The sequence below is a fragment of the Trachemys scripta genome, chromosome 9 (genome assembly GCF_013100865.1).
Source record: "Trachemys scripta elegans isolate TJP31775 chromosome 9, CAS_Tse_1.0, whole genome shotgun sequence".
NCBI classification, from domain to species: domain Eukaryota; kingdom Metazoa; phylum Chordata; order Testudines; family Emydidae; genus Trachemys; species Trachemys scripta.
In genome coordinates, this window is record NC_048306.1 from 47157301 (window position 1) to 47182860 (window position 25560).

At 43.1% G+C, this 25560-nt stretch overlaps 1 protein-coding gene across 2 annotated transcripts in view; it reads right to left on the minus strand.

Annotated features, from left to right (window-relative positions):
- ILKAP (ILK associated serine/threonine phosphatase) overlaps positions 1 to 16189 on the minus strand; it is a 38757-nt gene extending 22568 nt beyond the window's left edge. The window contains exons 1-5 of one of the 2 annotated variants that reach the window (XM_034781094.1): positions 16049 to 16189; positions 7306 to 7368; positions 2882 to 2947; positions 2386 to 2442; positions 653 to 772 (exon numbers count right to left, since the gene is read on the minus strand). In XM_034781094.1, coding sequence (XP_034636985.1) covers positions 653 to 772; positions 2386 to 2442; positions 2882 to 2947; positions 7306 to 7368; positions 16049 to 16094 — 352 coding nt within the window. In that variant the 5' untranslated portion in view covers positions 16095 to 16189. Of the gene's footprint in view, positions 1 to 594; positions 773 to 2385; positions 2443 to 2881; positions 2948 to 7305; positions 7369 to 16048 lie in introns of those variants that run through there. The other variant, XM_034781095.1, reaches the window with a different exon arrangement.
- Positions 16190 to 25560: the final 9371 nt, after the last annotated feature.

The following is a 25560-nucleotide window of genomic DNA, read 5'->3' on the forward strand; positions in this document are numbered from 1 at the left end:
TAAACTGAGTTTGAGACTCCTGCTCTTGATGAAACAGTAAATCTGTAATGAGGCTGCTAACAATAGATAAAAACGCTAAACCAAATGTTGTTTCAATCAAATTTATCTTAGTTTGAACCTACTGTACACATCCAGTTCTCAAAGCCTAGTGCAATGTTAGGAAATCTGTATCACTACTGTGTCTTACACATCTGCACCAAAAAGCAAGCAAGCCAGATGTGAAAGGTTAAGCCATTTTTCTCAGGAGTTCTCTTTTTATTGCAACCATTTGATGGAGTGACAAGATGCTAGCGTGGCAAGGTGGTCTGAACCACTCTGCCAGGAGTCAAACAGTCACTTCCATCTCTGCTACTCCAGGACTTGTGCTCTGACTGTAGGTCTATGCACGGTTGTGAAAGTACCCACTATTATACTTCTGGGCTGGTTCATCACAACTGCTAATAGCCCCCCAAATTAATAAGAACATACTTAGGGGATGCATCCAAACTCTGGGATCTAAGTATGAACTCTGCCAGCAGGCAACACACTTCATTTCTTAGAATAACCATAGAAAGTGTACTGAGGAACCAGAGATCAGCTTTGATCTGGACTTACTCAACCCAACGTAAAGAGTACAAAACAGAGTACATTTGTTTTCAAACTGTCTGAAAACCTTTACAAACTTTCTTTTCCACAAGTTCTTCACGGCCGTTCTTCTCTTCCTCTGAGACTTTCCTCTTCTCTCCTTTCCCATGATTCCCTACTGCTGAGACCTGCTCAGTGATGCGTGAAGCTAGAAGACAGCAAAAATACAGGTATCTGAAGACTTTGCAGAAGTGTTTTCTGCCCTTTTCTGTTTTTATTTATGGGAATCACTCACCTCTTACATTGAAGAGAACAATTCCTTTTACACTGAAGTATTACGGACCTACAGTACTACTACAGTCTGGTAAATTTTGGTTGGCAGACTCCCCTCTCCCCCACTTTGGCCTTGTCATTAGTTTCCTAGTTACCAGACTGATCTGGGTTGAATGCTTCGATATGTTAAAACCAAAAGTTTGAAGCAGAGGAATTTCTAGTTTTTGCAACAAGTCTATCATGCATGAAAAGGATTGTTACTACTTTCTAGGACAGACAATACTACTCTTATATAGAAGATATATAAGAGACAGGATGGATTACAAAATAAAGTCAGGAGTGATGAGGTAGAAACATAATTAGCATGGAATCTGAAGTGACAGTGGATTCAGTGCTCATAGAATGAGTCTCCTCCTAGTCCCTAATGACTAGCTGTGTACATGATGAAAATTTGGCAAATCTGGCAGTCTAGCTTTAAGTTACTCTAACAGCAGTAGGCAGTTTTGGCCAGGATCAAGTCACAGTGGCAATGCTGTAAGAAGCTTGTATAGTGCTTAACTGCAGCCTGTGTAACTATAGCAAGTGCTCTTTACACTTTTCACTTTAGAGAGCCCTAAGTTCATTCCAACCTCCAAAAAGCATATAGTACAACAGTGGCTCTCAACCTTTCCAGACTACTGTATCCCCTTCAGGAGTCTGATTTGTATTCTGTACCCCCAAATTTCACATCACTTTAAAAGTGCTTGCTTACAAAATCCGACATAAAAATACAATAGTGTCACAGCACACTAGTACTGAAACATTGCTTATTTTCTCATTTTTGCCATATAAATATCAAATAAATCAATTGGAATATAAATATTGTACTTACATTTCAGTGTATAAACAAGTCATTGTCTGTATGAAATGTTAGTTTGTACTGACTTTGCTAGTGCTTTTTATGTAGCCTGTTGTAAAACTAGACAAATATCTAGAGGAGTTGATGTACTTCCTGGAAGATCTCTGCATACCCCTGGTTGAGAACTACTGTATTATAAAACCCATTATCTGCAGTCTTTCAAGGACATCAGAGATGTTATGGAGTCAGCTAGCAGGAACTGATGCATGTACGTACTTCTGCAGATAGACCCATGTTTGATGAGCTTAGATTTTTAGCAAAAATAACAGGAGTACTTGTGGCACCTTAGAGACTAACAAATTTATTAGAGCATAAGCTTTCGTGGACTACAGCCCATCCGAAGAAGTGGGCTGTAGTCCACGAAAGCTTATGCTCTAATAAATTTGTTAGTCTCTAAGGTGCCACAAGTACTCCTGTTCTTTTTGCGGATACAGACTAACACGGCTGCTACTCTGAAACCTTAGATTTTTAGTTACATGAATAAGTCTCCACTACCAGTACAAGAGCCTAAATACTCACCAAGATACAGGCAAGTTTGTTGGAAAGAACAAGATGAATCACAATCCCAGTATGACAAGCTAAGTTGACAAATTCCACGAGAAAAGACATGTATGGAGGGACCCTCATGAAGGCTGTTACAAGTCCCTTACCTGAGTCACCACTGCTGGCTGGTGGGAGATCATCAAAGAGCAAAGGTCCTCCTGTCCCTGAAACACAAGAAAACAGTCAACAAATGTAAATTGAGTGCCTCAACCCCATGAGCAGAATTCTGATCATGTCCAACAGATGTGTGAAGGCTACAAAATGTCAGCTTACTCAGACCAGATCAGTTTAAATGTGTACCTCTCCAAGATATAAAACAATGATTAGCAGACAGTGGGAGGCCCTAGGCCTTATGTTGATGTTTTTAATATGCCCCATGTTAACATTTCAAAAAATATGAAAGATCCATATTAAGATAGCCATTTATATTAGTTGAAGAAATGAGTGAGGAGGAAGAAGATGGACACTCAAAATCTTCCAGAATATGTACATGTTTATCTTATACTTATGTATAATAAAAAGGGTTTACAATCTCAGTGTGAGAAGAGATGCTGATGCAAACAAGCTAGGCAGATGCCAAGACAATGATTAGAGTCCTCATACCTGAGTCAGCACTGCTGATGGGTGGAAGATCATCAAAAAGCAAAGGCCCTGTTTGTGCTTCTTTCCCTAAAACACATCAGAGCAGAGTCAGAACACACTTGAAAAATTATTTACAGGAAGAAAAGGAATGCCCCATTATTCTAGAACAATCCTTGCCCCAAATGAACCCCTCCACCCTAACTATAGACTGTTACTGCACAAGACAGAAACTGCCACTTTCCTGGAAATAGTCAGAACTCCTTTGTAAGGATTTCTAGCTAAAACACTTCTGATTTACAAGAGTTAAAATGATTCATTTAGAAACCTTCAATATTGTAGGAAATGAAGGGACAGAGATTCTATTAGGTTATTTCAGATAACACTGCTAAGTATTTACATGCAGACCAATGGCCTTTAGCAGAGGAGACACTGAAATGGCAAACTGAAGAAATCTGCATCTTTATCACTGATGTTCTAAGTACTTTGAATTCCTCACAGATCTGAAGTACACCTCAGTTCTTCTCCCATTTTGCTCTCTTCCTTTTCTACTAACCAGGGCTTTTTCTTCTGAACCACATCCATCTACCCTACTGAGCATTTCTAAGATGCTGGAAGCCTGTGGCTTTCAGTTCACAGCAAATAGCTAGTAGATGTTCATGTCCTTACAACCATCTGATGTCATGTATGATTAAGAGCTACGACCTCATGATTATTCACAATATGTTACTTGGAGAAAGGAATCCTATCAAACAAATACTGCAATGCTGACTATTTTAAAAAACTCCAGTGAGCACCGTTTAAATAATAGGTGCTGATTATTTATTTTTTAAAAATTCAAGAGTTTTTCTGCTCCTCTTTTGGTGTTTGAAGATATTTTCAGCAAGGTAAATATAGCTATATGGGGGGAAAAACAGCAAAGCGGACTATACAAAGTGCTGTAAAAAGCACAAAAACTAAAAAGAGAAAAAAATCTTAACTTCACCCAGTTACAATAATCCTATTTGTTACTTGTAACTACAACAGGTAAAATAAAAAAACCCTCTTCAGGCAGAAATGGGATTTTTCAAGTTGGTGATATCCCCTTAAAAATGTTCAGCCTCAACTGATTATTGGTTAACTTCCAAACAAACAGAAAGAAGGCTTCTTGTTGAGATATTTCTTTTTAGTTATGCGAATATGGTATGGAGTTCAAAGAATGCAGGAGTGGGCCTTAGCCACTATAATGAAAGCTTACACATGCTTACCTTTAAGGAATGTGACTTGTCTGATTAACATTACACATCATGAATAGTTCCATAAAGTCAGTCAGGTTTAAGTCTTTGCACAATTGGGGCCTAACTAAGTTAGAGGGTAGAAAAACATTACAACTACGACAATATATATTTGAACTGGAAATGAACGCCAGTGAATTGCCTGAAGTAGGTCATACTTCAGCATGTTATTCAGGTTATAATTCTGTGCAGATCTCCCACAGTCATTTTAATGGGAAGAAAAAAATATATGACCAAAAAGGGAGTCTTTTCTACTTACTGTTGAACTAACAAAACAATGACCAATTCAACTTATCTGGGCTCTCTCTTACTCCTGGGGGAATTCTGCACCAAGACATTAAAAATTCTCCATATTTTGTCAAAACAACAATATGATCATGCTAGTTACAATTATTTTGGTAATTTATTTCAAAATATCTGTCAGCAAGCATGTCTGTAACAATACAGACCAAAAAAAGAAAAAAAGATTCTGGTAATTTTTTTGACATATTCCTTACAAGGCATATTAATACAGAACTTTGTGTAATTCATTTAAATTACAATACAGAACTGTATTTCCTGCACCTGTCAGAAGCAGTACACAGGCTCGGCGGAGGCAGGAGTAATGGAAGAGCTGAGGGAGAGGGAAGGAGCCTAGGAGTGAATCTGGAGGGTGCTAGGTGTGAGGTTTTCCTTGGGGGGGAAGGCACGGAAGGGTGGGATTGTTAGGGTGTTGGGAAGCCTCCCCCATGCAGACCCAGGCTGACCCCAAGCTTCTCCCATTCAATCAGGCACATCTGCCCCTGTCCCTGCACCTCTCATCCTGCTGGCTCTCTGCAGCCCCCCTTCCCCATACCCAGGCTCAACACTGTCACCCCACTGGTCCATGCTCCAGTCTGGCTAGTTGGGGAGGGAGAGAACGGGACACACTGAACCCCAGTCTGTGACACCCGCCAGCAGCCTTGTGTGTCCCACTTTGTCCTAACCTGGCTCCGTGGGCAGGGTGCTATGATGAACCCTACTCCTGGAGGAATTCTGCAGCACTGGGCATAGAATTTTGTATTTTCCTGCATAAGATACATTTTGCCTAAGAAGTGCTGCAATTGTGCCTTTTGCCCACCAGAGGCCGCTATGGCACTAGAACAGCAGGCATGAACACAGCTGGCTGTTCTGGCACCACAGCAGATTAGAAGTACAGCACTTCTTAGGCAAAATATTTTTTATGCAGAAAACTACAAAATAATGCGAGACAGATGAATTATGCCTGTCCGCAGATGCACAGAATTCCCCAGGAGTATCACTCTGGTGACTTATCAGAACACCTGAAATGCATATGCACTTAAGGAAGCAGTTGGCCTTGAGCTCAAATCCTGTCTGGGATACGTTTACATGTTTATTTTTCTTGACAAAATACACACCCAGTAAAGTGGATTTAATGACTTCTAGTAAATCGCCAATATATTTCACAATGGGTACACAATACAAAACCACACCAATAATTATACAAATAAGTTATTAAAATAGTTCTGAATTCCTATAAAATGTGGTATCAAAACTAATATTTGCCATAAAAGAAATGATGGAAAAAAGGACTAAGGGTTGGATTCTTCCACCCTTTATGCTCATTAAATCAGTAGGACTGTGTGTATAATCAGGTACGCTCAACATGACTAAGAGGGGCAGAATCTGACCCTACAGAGCACCAAGTTAACAAAGTGTCACTTAAATACTCACCCACAGTTTTTACAAATGCACATACAGGAGTTTTGGCAGGCTACAGAAGCTGTTACACCATCTTGTATAATCCTCCCTCATTTTTTATTTTGTACAGACACTGCAGCCATTATGTGGCCAAATTATTTTGTGATAAGTGGTCAGATTTTCCAAAGCTACTGAGAAGCTGTGGGTGCGCAACACCTTTGAAAATCACTCATTTTTAATTTGTACTACGATATTTTTCTTATATTAATAAACATTAGTGCAAAAGGCTATATATGCACACTAAGCATAAACCAAAAAATCCATAGACACCCACACCCACTATATGGGGGATTTCCCCAACACATTTTGCTTATACCAAATGTGCAGAGTGACAATAGCATAAGTGTCTACCATGGCAGATGCTGTGGGGCTGAACTATGGAGAGACCAATTTCTAATACATCCAAGAAGGGTTTTAATTCAAAACCAGATTATGGAAATCCCATGTTCTCCCACTTTATTTTTTAAAATTTCTCTTAAAGAGATTTCTACAATAAATCCCATTTGTGCTGCTTTTCCTGCACATGGTGCTTCTCCAGCAATACTGGCAAGAGAAACACTGGTAAGGATTTGGGGGGAAGGGATAGCTCAGTGGTTTGAGCATTGGCTTGCTAAACCCAGGGTTGAGAGTTCAATCCTTGAGGGGGTCATTTAGGGAACTGGGGTAAAAATCTGTCTGGCGATTGGTGCTGCTTTAAGCAGGGGGTTGGACTAGACCTCCTGAGGTCCCTTCCAACCCTGATATTCTAGGATTTATGTCCTATTCACTCTGTTGTTGGGCAGGATGGGAGGAAGAGAAAAAACAGAGCCTTGGCAAGGGACAAAATATGGAAGTGGAAATGGGACACACAAATGGGCATAAGATGCACTGGTGGCTCTCTGGCAGCGCACATTTGTTTAAATTAGTTTATTCTCAGGCATCCATGGCCAGCATTGAAATAGTAGTACTGACTGACTACATAGACAAAATATGGACGCTTAGAATATCCCAGAGAGAGATGAAGGCAGAGACAGGAAACGGAAAAGGAAAGAATCAGAAGGGGGGGGGAGAATAAGCAAGATAAAGGGAAATGCACAAAATCCAGAAAGGACTAGAAAGAAACAGAAAATTGAATGGCTTAACTAATGGAAGTAGAGGGAGAGAAAAAGATTAGATCAGTATCAGGAAAAAAGCTCACAAAAATCATTCTCCCTCCTCCCCGCAAAAGTGTCTTGATTCTCTACCCTCTCTTGCAGAAGATGAAATAGTGTGCACATTTAACACATTTCCCAGCCTCTCAGCTAAAAATGAAAAAAATCCCTAGCCACGAAGATGGAGACTGATTTAGTGACCAAAGTGAAAAATAGGTTTTAGACAAGCCATTGTAGAAAAAGAAGCGAAGCATTTGTAAGCAGGGAAAGGTCAGGCATGTGGGAGAAGGCTATATCTCCTTACCTGAGCTGCTGGATGGTGGGAGATCATCAAAAAGCAAAGATCCTCCTTTCAGTGCTTCGGTCCCTGAAACCCATCAGAAAACAGTAACAATATGACCAGAGCACCAGGGTGATTCACACAGAATGGAATTGTTAACCCCTCTCTGTCTATGACAACGCTAGTTTATAAATGCACTGCTCCAGGATATAACAGCTGTTACTGCAGAGATTTGTCAGTCATTTCAGTCTGAAAGCTTAATCTATTTAGTTTATCAAAGAGAAGGTTAAGAGGCAACTTAATCACAGTCTACAAGTACATGCACAAGAGATTTCTGATAGCAGTCAGCTCCCTATTTTAGCAGAAAAATGCAAAACAAGATCCAATGATTGGAAGCTGAAGCTAGGCAAGTCAGACTAGAAATAAGGCACATTGTTAAGTGAGGATAATTAGCCATTGGCACAATTTACCTAGGAATGTGGTGGATTCTCCATCACTTGCCATCTTTAAGCTAAGACAGGATATCTTTCTAAAATGTTATAGCTGAAGTGGGAGTTATGGCCTTGATGTAGGAATTAGGTGAGGTGCTTTGGCCTGTGTTATGCAGGTCAGGCTAGATACCTTAGAAATTAATAGATTTACAGGCCAAGGGGGACTATTCTGTGTTATCTAACACTATGGTAGATCAGTGCCAGATAAAAAACAAAAGCCTAGTACCTACATGCATATTTTCCCATACATTTAAACCAGTGCTCTTAACCTGGGGTGCGAGATGCCCTTTCTAGGGGTGCGAGACATGCCAGATTTTTTTTTTTTTTTTTTTTTAAGAGGGTAAATCATCGAAAACACAAATTAAGCACAGGCATGAAAGTACAACTACTTTGTTTCATCAAACCTATGTATTTATTATTATATATTTTTAAACGATTACGGCATTAAATTTTAACTGTAAAATTATAGAATGAAAGAATTATATATTTATTTTAGTTATGATATATCTAGGTTAAAGAACTGACCTACTTCAATGCTTTTTGATAAGGGGTGCGAGAACATATTTTTGAGAACCAAAGGGGTGCAGGCTGCAGTAAAGGTTAAGAACTGATTTAAACATTTAGCATCCCTTTCACCAACCCAAACATCCACAATTTTGAAGAGAGTCAAAACAGATGATATTTTGAGGACATTATTATGCCGAAAATTCCAACAGGACATTAACTCTTATTGGATAATGCTAACAAAGGGGTGGGCAAACTATGGCCTGCAGGCCGCATCCAGCCCCTTGGACTTTTTAATCTGGCCAGCAAGCTCCTGCTGGAGAGCGGGGTTGGAAGCTTGCCTTGTTCTGCGCGTGCAGCAGCTCCGCGCGGCTCCTGGAAACAGGGGCAGCCAGGGGTCTCTATATGCTGCCCCCGCCCCAAGTGCAGGCTCTGCAGCTCCCATTGGCTGGTAACCACGGCAAATGGGTGGTTCCTGCAGACAGGGCAGTGCACAGAGCAGCATGGCCCTGCCTCCATGTGGGAGCTGGAGGGGGGACAGGCCACTGTTTCCAGGAGTCACTTCAGGTAAGTGGTGTGGGATCCTGCACCCCTGAGCGCACCCCTGCACCCCAACCGCCTGCCCTGATTGCCCACCAAACCCTTTGATCCAAGCCCAGAGCAACCTCCTGCATCCCAAACCCCTCATCCCCAGCTACGATGGATTTGATTTAAATCACTAGTCAGGAAGACTCAATTTAATCATGGATTTCTACATAAAAGTGCATTCTTGTTGGTTGTTATAACCTTAGTACATATTCTTCACAACTCAGAGATAGATGTAGATTTCATTTTTAGAAGGTACACACTATACATTTTTAAAGTGATTTATTTTGAAAACTTTTCAGATTAATTTTACAGCTATATCAGAAAATGAATGATTGTTTAGTTATTTCATTTACCAAAGGTAATTGAAGCAGATATTTATGAAGTCACTGGGATGTGAACGGTCATTAATATTTGGAGGATTTTCTTGCCATGCTGTATTAGGAGGAGAACATCACCAGACAGACATTTAAATTGTTTTATTTAACTAAAACAACGTTATATATTCTGGATTTTTTTCTTCAACAGCAAACATAATATTTTAAATAAGCATAGGAATTTTTGAATTTAGTTAAACATTCAAGTTTTTTAAAATCAGGTTTGTTTTTGTTACAATTGTTTAACTAAAATAGTTAATGAAACATTTAAAAAAACCAAAAGTTAAATTGATTATGTCAGCCATGATCTCAACATGAGAAACTTAAAATATTAGCTTATGTAGCTAACTCAGTTGTCTTCACCTTCATTTTCCAGATTGTTCATAATCTGGAAAAGAAAAACAAGCTTTCCTGCTTTCTCGGATCCCAAACGATTTCTCAATTTGGAATGAATTAGTCCAAAGGAAAAAATATTCTTTCTACACCGGCAGAAGAAGCTACTGCTATTAAAAGTGAGATTATCACGTCAACAGTCTCTGAATCCAAATGCTTAAAGTCACTGGTGTGACTTTCTTTAAAACATCAGCAAACATTTCTTGAATGGTTCACCCTTAGCTCTGAAATTTATTACAGTTGGCATTATGGAGGGATGATTGCTGGATGTCCAGGTCATAGCCAACTCCTCTTTTTCAGCAGTTAATGTTTGACCCTGGTGCCAAGTATTGAGAATATTTGCAAGAAAATTAGCTGGAAATAGTCCCAGTCGTTTTTTTAAGGCTTGTAATTTTGTTATTGCATATTTCTCTTTTTAAGATCTCACTCAGTTCCTTCCTAATGTCAACAGCATCAGCAATAAAACAGCTATTTCCCTGCATTTTGTTCAAGGTTATAGAAATCGGCTTCAGGGTACTCAGCATCTGTTCAACATTTCTCTTAAACCCAATGTTGAGAACTTTGGTAATGACAGTGCCATTATTTTTTTCATGATTTTGGTCACAAACTGTCATCAGATTAGGCCAGTTCTTGATATAGTGCTCAAAACAGTCCACTACTGAGTTCCATCACACATCTTATGGGAGAGTTCACTTGGTTCCTCCCACTTTTTTCAGAGCAGCTGCTGCAAAGTGGTTGTTACGGAAGTATTTTGCCATTTCAACAACATTAGCCTTTATTTCTGGAACACTGAAGTCTTTGGCTAGTCTTGCAATCTTATGTTATTAGCTTGGGACTCTCTTCTAAATAATTTCTTCTCATCTTGGATACACTTGCAGCATTGTCTGTGACCAAGCTGCATATTAGACATTTTAATTTTTTTTCAGTTTGTGACAGTTTTTACTGCTACTTCTTGTAAGTATTCTGCTCCCTGTGCAATTCCTGATGTATCAATTGTTTCTGAAAGGAAGACATTCCCTTCTTCTGTTGTCCCACAAGCACATACAACAGGATTATTGTGGACATTGCTCCACCCATCAAGACTCAGGTTAACAATTTCATTCTCTAGACCTTTTGCACACTGCTCAATTTCTCTTTCATACACTTTATCCAGCAATTTGCCTGTGACATCTGCTCTGTTGGGTGGACTGTATCCTGGTCTTAATGACCGAACCATGTTAATGAAGTATAGATTCGCAATCATACGGAAAGGAGAGTTTGTTGCCTAAACAAACCGGGCAAGTTTTTCATCAATTACCTCTTTTATAATCTACTGGTTCTGATCACAAATTTATATATGGTTGTTTCTGCATGACAGATTCCCCCCCCCCCTCTTTCTTTTCTTTTTGCTACAGGGTGATATACTGTTGCTATGTGATATACATGATGTGACTGAAACACTATCATTGGCAGATAACTTTCAAATTATATAATGGTGATCTTGAAGGTGGATAGTCTTCAGAACCCTGTATGTTGTGGATGGATTCTCCTAAACAAAGTAAGTCAATGCAGTTATTTAATTATTACTACCATACTGCTAATTTAGTATTACTCATTGCAGTCACTGACACTCAGTACTACTTTAAAGGTGAAACTGTAAAAGGAAGATCTGCCTATTTCAGCTATTTGTTTTTTTAATCACAACTGCATCTAAAATGATAGTACCATAGAGTAACAACTATATTTTTTTTTGCTCAAACATGAGAATTCAAGAATAGTCCAGAAGGAAGAAGACAGGCAGTCCTTAAGAAAGAAGTATGAAATAAAAAAGTTAACCAACCTGAAGATCCTGCATGTTCAAACACGTTCCTTTCATCATCTTCAACACAGCTTCCTCCTGAGAAGGAACACTTCTCATGATGTTGTTTCATTCTGGGAACCAAACCTTGTATTTCTTTGTTGCACTGTTTGCATTTTGTATGCATGCCTGTCTTACCCACAGGTAGAGGAACTTCATTAAAATATTCCCAAACTTGGTCTCTTTTACAGCCTGCTGCCATTATAGGTTTTCCCTACTAGTGAGAGAATGGTATGGTAGTTCTCAAACCAATGAAGGCTACACTCAGAAAGACCTCAAGCCTTCTGGAATATGCTGCTCAAAACAGTTTCACTTTTGTTTCTACCGCCTGCCCCTCCCTTCACACATTGATCTCCAGACTTTTTCTCCTCTTGTCCAGATCTATTCCGCCCCCAACAATCTTCTATTCATTGAACGTTTTGAAACTTTGCACTTTTAGAGAGAGGTAAGGGATTGATTCAGTGTACACAAATTTGCAGAGGGACAATAGGGTTGAGGTCCGTTATTTCTTACCTCTATATATTATTTATTTAAAAAACATTCTCTGATGGTATCTTCCAGACTGAGCACTGAGTCCCATTGGGTAGATAGAAAGATTAATCTAAATAATCTGTATAGAAGCCCCTGGAATCCCATAAAATTGGGTCCCTAATCCATGAACTACTGGAACTCATTTACAAATTTTCTTAAACATTACATGAATATTTTGTCTTGTACTATAAAATTTATAATCTCTATTCCATGAGATATTTCTGAGCTATAATGTATTTCTCTTTAGATATGCTTTTTGAGGAAAAAAGCAATCAAAAAAATCTGATTTAAAAAAAAATCATTGATTTTTATCCAACCTGTCCCCACCCAGAGTCTGCATGCACCTCCAGCCAGAGCCTCACCCCCCCACTATGCACCTTGTGTCCATAGTAGCAGCTCTTGCATCAATAAAGAGATCAGTGCACCATGAGTAGCTATCCCACTGTGCAACAGACCAAAAGGTGTTTTGGAAAGGGTTTTTAATGCCTCACAGGGTCAGGTTTAGCGTCACACGTTACGAGTTTCTCAATCCCATCATAGAATATCAGGGTTGGAAGGGACCTCAAGAGGTCATCTAGTCCAACCCCCTGCTCAAAGCAGGACCAATTCCCAACTAAATCATCCCAGCCAGGGCTTTGTCAAGCCGGGCCTTAAAAACCTCTCAGGAAGGAGACTCCACCACCTCCCTAGGTAACGCATTCCAGGGCTTCACCACCCTCCTAGTGAAATAGTTTTTCCTAATATCCAACCTGGACCTCCCCCACTGCAACTTGAGACCATTGCTCCTTGTTCTGTCATCTGCCACCACTGAGAACAGCCGAGCTCCATCCTCTTTGGAACCCTCCTTCAGGTAGTTGAAGGCTGCTATCAAATCCCTCCTCATTCTTCTCTTCTGGAGACTAAACAATCCCAGTTCCCTCAGCCTCTCCTCATAAGTCATTTGCTCCAGACCCCTAATCATTTTTGTTGCCCTCTGCTGGACTCTTTCCAATTTTTCCACATCCTTCTTGTAGTGTGGGGCCCAAAACTGGACACAGTATTCCAGATGAGGCCTCACCAATGTCGAATAAAGGGGAACAATCACGTTCCTCGATCTGCTGGCAATGCCCCTACTTATACAGCCCAAAATGCCGTTAGCCTTCTTGGCAACAAGAGCACACTATTGACTCATATCCAGCTTCTCGTCCACTGTGACCCCTAGGTCCTTTTCTGCAGAACTGCTACCTAGCCATTCGGTCCCTAGTCTGTAGCAGTGCATGGGATTCTTCCGTCCTAAGTGCAGGACTCTGCACTTGTCCTTGTTGAACCTCATCAGGCTTTTTTCGGCCCAATCCTCTAATTTGTCTAGGTCCCTCTGTATCCGATCCCTACCCCTCTAGTGTATCATTCCATGGGCATCCTATTAGGTTTCCAGCTGCTTTTCAACTGCTCTGGTAACCTGTGAGCCAGCCATCTATGTCAGAAAGCATGGATCCTTCACTGCTCTTCAGTATTTTGCTGTGCTCTATAAACACATAAGAGGAGCTCAACAGGGGAGTTATTCACCACCACCCTGACCCCCAGCCTCCTCCTCCATGTCTGCAGCTCCACACTTCTCCCTTACTTTCAACTATGCCTGCCACAGCTCTTCAGATTTTTTACACAGCACAGCTGCCTGTCCCTGTCATAGCCCTTCTGCTCCATGCCCTGAGCAAGTTCTTGCAGCTGGAGTGGAGTTGTGCCTACACAGCTTCCTCTCTCCACAGACCCAGGAAATCAACCACAGACTCCACACAGGTTTCAGAGTAGCAGCCGTGTTACTCTGTATCCGCAGAAAGAACAGGAGTACTTGTGACACCTTAGAGACTAACAAATTTATTTGAGCGTAAGCTTTCGTGGGCTACAGCCCACTTCTTCAGATGCATAGAATGGAACATATATTGAGGAAATATATATACACACACACACATACAGAGAGCATGAAAAGGTAGGAGTTGTCTTAAGGCCATTTAAGTAAGAGGAAAAAAAACTTTTGAAGTGATAATCAAGATAGCCCAGTACAGACAGTTTGATAAAAAGTGTGAGAATACTTACACGGGGAAGATATATTCAATGTTTGTAATGGCTCAGCCATTCCCAGTCTCTATTCAAGTCTAAGTTGATTGTATCTAGTTGCATATCAATTCAAGCTCAGCAGTTTCTCCTTGGAGTCTGTTTTTGAAGCTTTTCTGTTGCAAAATTGCCACCTGCAGGTCTGTCATTGAGTGACCAGACAGGTTAAAGTGTTCTCCTACTGGTTTTTGAATGTTATGATTCCTGCAGTCAGATTTGTGTCCATTAATTCTTTTGAGTAGAGACTGCCCGGTTTGGCCAATGTACATGGCAGAGGGGCATTGGTGGCACATGATGGCATATCACATTGGTAGATGTGCAGGTGAACGAGCCCCTGATGGCATGGCTGATGTGATTAGGTCCTATGATGATGTCACTTGAATAGATATGTGGACAGAGTTGGCATCAGGCTTTGTTGCAAGGATAGGTTCCTGGGTCAGTGTTTTTGTTCAGTGGTTTATGGTTGCTGGTGAGTATTTGCTTCAGGGTGGGGGGTTGTCTGTAAGCGAGGACAGGTCTGTCTCCCAAGATCTGAGAGAGTGAGGGATCATCTTTCAGGATAGATTGTAGATCTTTGATGATGCGCTGGAGAGGTTTTAGTTGGGGGCTGAAGGTGACAGCTAGTGGTGTTCTGTTATTTTCTTTGTTGGGCCTGTCTTGTAAGAGGTGACTTCTGGATACTCATCTGGCTCTGTCAATCTGTTTTTTCACTTCAGCAGGTGGGTATTGTAGTTGTAAGAATGCTTGATCGAGATCCTGTAGTGCTTGTCTCTGTCTGAGGGATTGGAGCAAATGCGGTTGTATCTTAGAGCTTGGCTGTAGACAATGGATCTGTGATGTGTCCTGGATGGAAGCTGGAGGCATGTAGGTAAGTACAGCAGTCACCAGCATTTGATATGAGGTTTCCATACTGTGCAAACAGGAAGAGCGAATTCAAAACTTTCCAGGGCTTTAACGGAGAGGGATGTTCACCAGAGTGCACAGGATGGACAATGTGGGATACCTCCTGGAAGACACTTGGTGCAACCTAAGCAATGCAGTGTTTACACTGACAGGGACAGCTCTAAGTCGCCCTACACTCTATCTCGTCAAGGTTGTTTTATTAGGTCAGCATAACATGATTGTTAAAATGGCAGGAGGAGCATTGCATTCAATCATACTGTGCCTTTTCCTTGAGTTTTCTTCAATGACCATGTCCACCTCTCTCTAGCCTGCCTTCGCTCCCTCCCTGCCTTATATTTCTGCCTCTTCTCTCCTTTCTCCCCCGCAAATCTAGAAGGACGCTATACAGTAGGTCTCTTCTCTGACTTTGCCTCTCCTCGCGCACACAGCGCAGTGGAGTTTTACCCGACACCAAACAGCCCCGGGCTGATCCCCCAGCCGAAGCCAAGCCCTGGGCCACTGACACAGAGATGGAGGCGCCAGGATCCCATTGGCAGCAGGACGAGATTCAACCCTTAGGGCGTGATCAGTCGCACCTGTCGGTACTGGGGTCTGCGCCCGCCCTGGGGTGGCGGGTGCGGGGGCCAGGCTGAAGCTGTCCCCTGGCTAGAGCCGGGGCGGGGCGGACCCTGGCTCAGCACCCACAGGTACGTCCGCCCGCCTTCCTCAGCGAGCAGGGGCTGCGGAGGCCGCAGGTCTCAGGCCGCCCACCCCTCGCCCACGGCTGCCCGCCACAACCAGCCACTTAGGCCGACCCGAGGAGCGCGCCGCGGCCTTCCGCAGCACTAAGGGTGAGCGCGGCGCAGGAGGACCCGGCCACACAGGGATGGGCCCAGGAACGTCACCCCGCGCGGCCGAGCGGGGCAGGCCCGGGGGCTTCACCTCACGCCGCGGCCGGGAGGGGCGAGGGTAGTGGTTGCTGAGGCTGGCCCCGCCCAGAGGGGCGCAGGGCCCGCTGGGAGATCTCGGGCCCGGCCGCGGCCCCCTGCGGCGGGAAAATGTGGGGCCACGCTCACCTGCTGCCGAGGGATCCGGCTCCGGGAAGTCCCCGAACAAATCCATCCGGCCCGGCCCGGGACTCCACAGCCCGCTTCCTAGTTCCTGCTCCTCCTAAGGCCCAGTTCCGCCCTCCCTTAATCAGCTCGCGGGGCGGGACCAGAACCCCTCCCCTACCAATCACCCCGAGAGGCGGGACTAGAGCCCTCTCGCTTACCAATCACCCTGAGGGGCAGGGCTATAGCCCTCTTGCCTACCAATCATCCCCGAGGGGCGGGACCAGAGCCGCCTCCTATCAATCACCCGGCGGGGGCAGAGCCTCAGGCCTTTACCAGCCGCTAGTTACAAGGCAGGTCCCAAGGCCTCTCTCAGCTGCCAATCATCCTATGGGCGGGTCCGAGTAGAGCCGTCAATCACCTGCTGGGAAATGGGGGGGTCCCCAGCCCTGGACCCTGTGCTGTGGCCATCGCAGGGCGGGCAGGGCCTGCAGGTCTGGCCTTGGCCTAAGGTCAGGCTCTGGAGGCTGTTGCCCCACATCTGGCAGGGGGGTGTGAGGGCAGGGCTGTTACCCAGGTGCAATGGCCCTGCTGCGCCTGCCGCTCCCCAGTGCCAAGCCCACCATTGCCCCCGTGGCCATGCCCGGGCCACTAGGTGGGAGGTGGGAAGTGGGAAGAACCCAGCTAACTGCCCAAGTTGGGGGGCAGTTAGAAATCTATGGAGCCATGTGAGGGCTGTCCAGGTTTTCCCACGCTCATCCCTTTTTTGAGATAGCTGTCCTGGGACATTTGTAAGGCTGGTCAGTACATACAGTTTTTCTGGCTCAGGATCATCCTGGATGGCCCAGAGGTGGCAACCCTAAGACACCTGGAGCACATCAGTGCTTCTAGGACTATTTGGAGATTCTTCCATTACCTCCTTTGTCAGCTTTCCCTTCAGACTGAGGAGTCAAGCAGCTTTTGTTTTCCCAAAGATTTAGTTTGCTCCTGATGCTATGCAATGAGGATGTGACACAGAAGAGTGCTAGTAGGAGACTGCTCTTTGCTTCTTAGGTCTAGTCACCTGACATGGATCAGGGTTATAGAAGCTTAATGTTCCAGTTACATGGTAAGAGGTCAGTATCCACTAATTCCGGTGTCCACTGTGAAACACCCCCTCCCCCCCCGCCCACCAAGTATGCCACATGTAGCAGGATCTATTTCTCTGTGACGTAATCCAATACAACATAACACTAGCTTGATGTGAGCCCTGTGGGAAAATATGATACACCAGAAGGTGGGGTGGAACTATCCCATTTTAGTTCCCAAAATACTTTCTGACATTTGGCCTGTTGATACTAAAATTTAATTTTGTCTGCAAGGCCATATTTATTCATTAACTCCCCACATAATTTTGCTTTCCACATGACAGAGAAGGCTATATAGCAGAAATCTTTTCCTTGGTCACTGCAGGAATGTATTAATCAGATTTAGGAATTCTGGGTTTCCAAATACCATATTCACATTGACAGATCATGCTAGTCACATAAATTAAGGCAGTACTGAAAGGGGCTTAGATACCATGGTGATGGGCATAGTATCAGAAATGGATTATAATAGAACAGAATCTGCAAAACTTTCTCTGAGAGCTTGCAGTGTTTTTAGTTTTGTCCCCTAATATTTTAGTGCCATATATCACTATCTCCCTAGATTACTTCTGTCTATATTCACAAAACCAGGAAGAAGGGAAGGGATAAGATGAATGTTTCAGTGTTAGATAGAGTACACATATGACCTCTGTGTTTGCTGCCCAGAATAGAATGAAAAATTTGAGAACTGGAGCTAGCTGAAAAATGAGGAACAGTTTAATGAAAACATTTCATCCAGCTCTTCTGAGAGCTGAGGTCTCCCCTTCAGCAGACCGGCACTTACTAGCACTGTCCATGCTAGACAGGCTCACATGGAGTCAAATTCACTGCTTGTCTAAAGTGAAGTGAATTCACTAGATTTTAAAGAGTTGTGCACATTGACATCAGCAGTGAATTTGGCTCATTATATCCACAGTGGTTTCTTCTTCAACTGTGAAGGTTTTTAAGTGCCTCAGGAATAATTATCTGAACCAGATGAACCAGTCTGAAGTAGAAACACTGAACCCAATTGTCCCTTTCCATAGAACCCCGGCCCAGAATGATCTGTGGGGGAGTAAATTTTCATGAGGTTCCCCTCTTGTAGTTCTCTTCCCAGTTATTTTGTTAGGGAAAAGGATGAGCCTCCCCAGAAGAGCCAACTGTGATTCTCAGGAACGGTGGGAAGCAAAAACCAGATGCATGGGGTGGATCCACTGTTCCCACAGGTGCCCTGCTCCTGCAAAACAGCTCCAGTGAAGTCAAGCTGTCAAGGTTTCTGATGCTAGCAGGTGCCCCAGGGGCTGTCCAAAAGAGAACTCCCCACTCGAGGGCATGGGGCATAGAAAAATAATGCTGCCTTGGGATGACATTTACATAGCAGATGCCATTAAAACCTCCGCCTGCAATTAAATCTATAGTAGTATCTCCTGTTCTAAACGTAGGCCACACTTCACGTAAGTGAAACTGCAGTGCTGTAAATATCCTCTGAATTGGAAATGATCTAATCCTTATTGTACTGTGCCAGAACTTTTCCCAGCTTTTAAGTCTTTATAACAGAGTTCTGCTAATGACTATTCTCATGGTGCTGACATCTATGGTATATTTTTTGATACATCACTGTGCAGCACCTTGTGCGTTGTACATTGCCTGGTTTAAGATGTTCCATGGGGGGGGGGGGGGGGTTGTGCTCAGTGTATTTGCCTGGGACTAGCAGAAGCTTTTAATCAAAGATTTAGGTGACTAGCTTCAGGGTTCCTTCGGGGAGGGCTGAGTGGCTTATGAACTCTTAGACCAGTGGTTCTCAAACTGGGGCCACTGCTTGTGTAGGGAAAGCCCCTGGCAGGCCAGGCCGGTTTGTTTACCTGCCCCGTCCGCAGGTCCGGCCGATCGCGGCTCCCACTGGCCACGGTTCACTGCTGCAGGCTAATGGGAGTTGCTGGAAGCTTTCCCTACACAAGCGGCGGCCCCAGTTTGAGAACCACTGTCTTAGACCATTAGCTATTCTATGTAGGAAGTTTAGTTTGGGAGGATTAGGTCTGATTCTCGTTTGACTTATACCAGTGTAAATCAGGAGTAACTCCGCAGAAGTCAATAGAGACAGACCGGTGTAAAAGGTTTGATCCTGCAATGTGCTACTCCTGGGGGAATTCTGTGCCAAAAAATTAAAAATTTTGTGCACAATATTTTAAAATTCTGCATATTTTATTTGTCAGAATAACATTATAAAAATCATGCCAGTTTCAATTATTTTGGAAATTTATTTCAAAATATTGTACATGTCAGCAACTATGTCAGTAACAATACAGGCACAAAAATTTTCCTCCAGGAGTAGAGAGTTAAAGAAACCCGTTTCCCTGCCTCCCCCCCTCAGAGCCTAGTGGGGGGGGGCAGACACTCACACTCCCTACCCCCCCCACAGAGCCCAGCTGTGGAGTGCCCCCCAGCCTAGACACCCAAACCCCCTACCTCCCAGAGCCCCCTCCACCCAGACACTCACACGCACCCCCTATCCCCCAGCTTGGGGCCTCCCAAGCCCAGACACTCACACTCCCCTCCAGAGCTCAGATGCAGGACCCATCCCAACCCAGACACTTGCACCCCCTCCCCACCAGAGTGCAGCTGTGGGGCACACCCCAGCCCAGACACCTATACCCCCTAGCCCCCAGAGCCCAGGGATCCAGAGGGAGAAACAGCCTGATGCTGGGTCCTGTGCTTGTGTGGAGATTCCTGCAGGCTGCCTCCTTCCTTCAGGATGTGCCAGGAACTGCAGCTGCCAGGAACCCTCCAGCTCCTTCCCCCTCTCCCTGGCACTGTCTTTTATTTGTGAGCTGTGCTCTGCTGGGTCCAGTGACTCCTAATGGCAGCTAGCAGCTCTGCAGCCCATTTCTGTGGGAGAAAAAGGAAATTTTGCATTCACATTAAGTTCTGCGCAAATTCTGCATGTGCAATGGTGCAAATTCCCCCAGGAGTAATGTGCTGAGCACTCTGGTCCCAATCTAACAAAGCACTTACGCTTGTAACCATTGATGTCAGTGGACTACTCACATCCTTAAATGTTTTGCTGTGTTGTGGCCAGAGAGCTGAGCATTTTGTGTAAGCGAGCACTAAATGAGAGGGCAATTGAACCCATTGTGATTATCACCTTAAGTACTACTGTTCTTTTACTATATACTAGTATGACAAAGCTCAAATGGTATAAAATATGGTATAAAATATCTGAACATACATATAGGTACTCCCTCGAAGCTACAGCATCATAGAATCATAGGATTAGAAGGGACTGCAAGGGTCATCTAGTTTAACCCCCTGCCAAGATGCAGGATTTGTTGTGGTTAAACCATCCAAGACAGATGGCTGTATACAGCCTCCTTTTTAAAATCTCCTATGAAGGAGCTTCCACAACCTCCTGAGGCAGTTTTTCCATTGTCCTACTGTTCTTCAAGTTAGGAAGTTTTTCCTGAGATTTAATCTAAAAGACCGCCCTTTATTGGGTTGAGAAGAGAATTCATTTGTCATACTAATTTATCTCTAGAACTATGTTGAGTTAAAACCTTATTTCATTTTATTAAACCTGACCTCACCTATTTCTTTAAGAAAAAAAATTACCAAGGAGCCATTGTCCGGTATTTGCATAAATGCCACATTTATTTCTTAACTGAACAATGCCTTAAGTATACACAAACAGTTTAAGACCCTAAATTCCAACACTCATAGTTTAAGACATCGAGAAAACTAGACTCATGACTTCAGTAGTTTTGTTATTATACAGTAGTACAGGGTGTGCCCACAGCAATCACATATATACAAAGCAAGAGAAATGGTCTCCCAGCACTTGGGGATGGCATCACAGGAAGAACTCATGTGGACAAACTAGATAATGGAAGCACAGGCAAAAACAAACAAATAAAACAAAACCCTCAAAACAAAACAAAAAAACCCCCAACCAAACTAAAATAAAATTAACCACAACCGCCTTCATTTTACAGTAAGGTCTTAATAACAAGTTGAATCTCATGAAGAGTTCCTTCATACAGCTCATTGATTACCAGACAGAAAGAGAGACAGTAAGAGCATATTAGAAAAGTGTTAGACTTATGGGCTGCTGCTGATTATGACATACTGTAGCACGTTTCCTTCATCATTGGCAACAGCTGGAAATATTTATGTGAACTTATCCAGTTCTCAGTCAGGTGCCGCCTCCTTTCCCACTGTAAAAACTCAACTTCTTCTTGCTTGTTTCTTTTGAGGTCAATTTGGGAAATCTTTCTCTGTGGTTACCAGACCAGCTGTTCTCTGAGGGCCCTTTGAAGAGCTGGTATTTTTCTTTTGAGTGAGCACCTCATTGTTGGCTGAGGATCTTTAGGATGGGTGCTCATATGAAAAACTTAATGTAGACAAATGACTGCCTCTTGCATGATTACAAGAGACCAGGCAAAGACAGTCAATTGATTTCAAAGCTGTTTCCCCATGACAAACTTGTTCCATGAAATTATCTCTTATCCTAACTTCCTGTTAACTCATGATTAACTTTGATGACATCATTGTATCTCACTGACCTCTGTTACACCAAGGAAACAATATGATTCTATTACAGTGCAACTGCTGTTAATTCTGAGTGACCAGTCTACATCTCAGTGGTTTAACACTGAATTCAATTAGTTTTCAAATTCATCTACACATATTGAAACATACTGGGGATGTCTTAGCCAAATACACCCATTTTGGATTCTTTCTTCATTAATAAGGTCTATATGGGTCTTTTCCTGTGGCATTCTTACCATCACAACAAAGTTTCTATGCCTCAGCTTTGACCGAAGCTAAAAGATTTACCCATTCTTTAATGTTTAAATCTTGAAGACCCTTTTCATCCTCAAATCCAATGGAAAGAACAATGAATAGAATTTAATCTCAGCTACTCTAAGAGCTGGTTCATGTATCCTCTACTTGAATTTTTGAGAATGCATCTCTCTCTGGGTGGGACTCTTAACAGCAGGGATGCTAAGTGAGGAAGGGTGTGGGGTGTCAGATATAGAAGAGGACTCTCCAGGACTCTCCAAATATAGAAGATATAGAATTAGGACTCTCCAGCCATTCCCCAGATGGTACTAAAGAAAATAACCCTTTTGCAGAATCCACATGAACAGCAGATGGCTACTATCTGGATATTTTATTGGGAGCCAGTATAAGTCCCATAAGCAGTCATTACTCCTCAACTCTAGATCTTTATATTTGCGGCCTGATCCAAGCCCACTGGTGTCAATGGAAAGACTCCCACTGACTTTGGATCAGACCTCAGTCTCTAACTCAGAAAAGTAGTGTGCTCTGCAGATTTGCTGGCCTCAGGCACACAGCACTGACTGAGTGAAACTAGATGTCTTCTCCATAACCAAACCATCAAGATCATGCTCTTCAGGATCGCTGACCTAAGGCATGACCCATAACAGTATCACTCCCAAGCCATCCTTCCTCTCTGACCTGACAGGGTTTCCCAGAGGACCCAACACTGGCATTTGCATCCCTTCCTCATTTTTCTCCCATTGTCTCCTGTGATTCTGTGTCTAGTCCAAAACAAATACAGGCATGTATATAAGGAAGCATGGTGATATACTTTTATAACCTAGCTACCTCCACTCTAGACTGCTCTAACCTGTGGAAATCTCTGAGAAGACTGAATAGGAGATTAAAAAACCCCAGGAGACCAAGAATGCCTTGATTTACCCTTAAAATCCAGAGTTCAGTTGGGATGAGAATGGAAATTTAATAAGCCTGTTTTACCAAATGAAGGGGCTTAAAATTTCATATGTTTCCTAAGATTGGCTCCAGAAGACTTTGGTTTACACTAGCTCTTGATGGGACTGTACCAGCCATTCAGGAAATTTCTTAGAAACTGCATCTAAACAACAAGTCTTTGACTATGAATTATGTTAAAATAAATACTCAAGCCAAGTGGTCTTTACCAAGGGCCTGATTCAAAATGCACTGAAGCTGATGGGAGACTTTCCATCAGGGCCTCAGTGGAAGGATTTATTTGCTGCTAGAGCAGAGATTGCTGAAATGTATTTTCACCAGGTGACAATCAGTTCTTTGAGTTGAGGTTTAGCAGTTAGAATGAGCCCTAGTCCTTTCTATGAAAACTCCCCTATACTGTCAAGCAGAGTTGGGAGATAGAACAAAGAATTAAGAATTAAAAAACCCTAGAACTTAAGACTGATTAATATGGATATATACACAAGGGGAGGAGCGCTCTAACTGTTATAGGTTTTGATTCAGCAGTCAGCAAAAAACTGTGGCATGTACTAAACATTAGATATGTGCTTAATTCCATTCAGTGTGATTTAAGCACATGCTTAATTGCTCTGCTGGATAGGGATGGACATAAGCATGTGCTTACATACTTTTCTGAACTGGGGACATAGTGGAGTTTCTCTCTTGCAGATTCTCATTGAGGGCAAAGCATCTCTCTGTGTATATAACAACACATAAGATTTATTTGTATGTATAAAGCGCTTATTCCAGGCATTAGGCATTTAATCTAATTATTAAAATTCAGTCCTGGATTTAAAAAAATTATTTTAAGTCCATAAGGAATAGCTGTAAAAACAAGAGACCTTCGCCTTGGTCAGCAAGTTGTTGTCTAACCCGTCTGCCCATGTAGGACTGGCACAAAGAAGAAAAGCCCACTGAAAGGAACAAGCACTGGCACCTGCACTGACACTGTTCCCTGCAGGAACCCGCAGTGCTATCCAGGTCAGAGAGATAGAATGAAATTCCCTGGGAATGGGAGTGATGCCGTGGAGCTGGTCAAAAGCAAATCAGGGTCCAGAGGGAAAAAAAGCACTTGTCATACAGCATGAGAGCTGAACGAAATAGTGGCTCAATACAAATGCACTGTCTCTGTGCAGACAGGAGGCAGAGGCTGGGGAATGAAATCTTTCTTCACACTGCAGCATGGTGATGGGCAATTGCTGGGAGCTTTTGTGTGCGTGTGATATCTCTACAAGCCCGTTGAGGTTGCATGGAGGCTTTGTTGGGCTTCCCACATGTCCCCTTATCCCATACCCTAGCCTCCCCAAAACAAGAAAAAGGGAAAGAAGAAATACAGTGCATAGACCATCTCCACCTGGAGCCACACACACAATACTCAACAAACACAACAGAGAGGATGGAAAAGTGCCGAAGAGAACCAAGGCACAGCTGTGCTGTGCAAATTAAAGTCAGCCATGAAGTGTGATGATGAAGCATGGACCAGTGATGGTCCTGGGAGATGTATGGAGGGAGGGGGAGCTCCCCAGGTTTCTGCCTGGAGTTGCATGCATACCACCAACTGGAAATCTTAATTAAACAATCTGGGTAATTAAAAATTAATAAAGATCTTTGCTGCTGAAGTTACTTTAAAAAGCTTATAGCAAGGTCAGCACCAGATGACCAGGTCCTTCCCATGGGGAGAGGGATTATTAATGATGCCATATCTCTGCTTTGGTATGCCTCCCCCACCAACTTAGCTGTTCTATGTAGGCAGTCTAAGCCCAATAGAGAGGTGGGGCAAGGGGAAGAAGGATGAAGTTAATGTTTTAAATGGGGTAGGGGAATAAGAAAATGGCATCACATATAAAAGTAAAAAGTCTCAATTTCTCTCATCCTTGCCCATCCTCATGCCATTCTCTCTGCTACCCATTCAGTTGCTGCAAACAGATTCTTCCCATAAGAAAGAGAAAGGAAGTAAAAGCCCTTTCAGAAAAGGACAGTGAAACTCAGCCATCTGGTTCGAGACAACTGTTTTGAATTTAGGCTCCAATATAATTTTATGTTCTAGCTTTAACCCCCACCAGTAACAACCCTTTATTAACTCTGACCATCTGCACAGATGTAACTATATGGGCACCTTCCCAAGATTCACTAATGAACCCGCATTTGGGTGTTGTAGCCACCTGATAGCCCAGAACAAGCTATTGCTAGCTAAACACAACGCAGGTCTGCAGTAATGCACACCTCAGGTCTGTCATCTCCCTCCGTATTACACTCACTGGCAGGATGCAATCCCTCCTGGCCTCTCCCCACTTCCCAGCTGGGTGGGTTTGATCAGAGAGGATTCTTGAGCCCCATCTACAGTGAGTCCCTGTCACACTGATTAATCCTTTTGGAGGTTTCCCAGCTAGAGATTAGTACAGTACAGCCCATGCCAGAGATTAGTACAGTACAGTATAGATGGACTGCATACTTACTAGAACAGGGGTAGGCAACCTATGGCATGGGTGCCAAAGGTGGCACGTGAGCTGATTTTCAGTGGCACTCACACTGCCCGGGTCCTGGCCACCGGTCCGGGGAGCTCTGCATTTTAATTTAATTTTAAATGAAGCTTCTTAAACATTTTAAAAACCTTATTTACTTTACATACAACAATAGTTTAGTTATATATTATAGACTTATAGA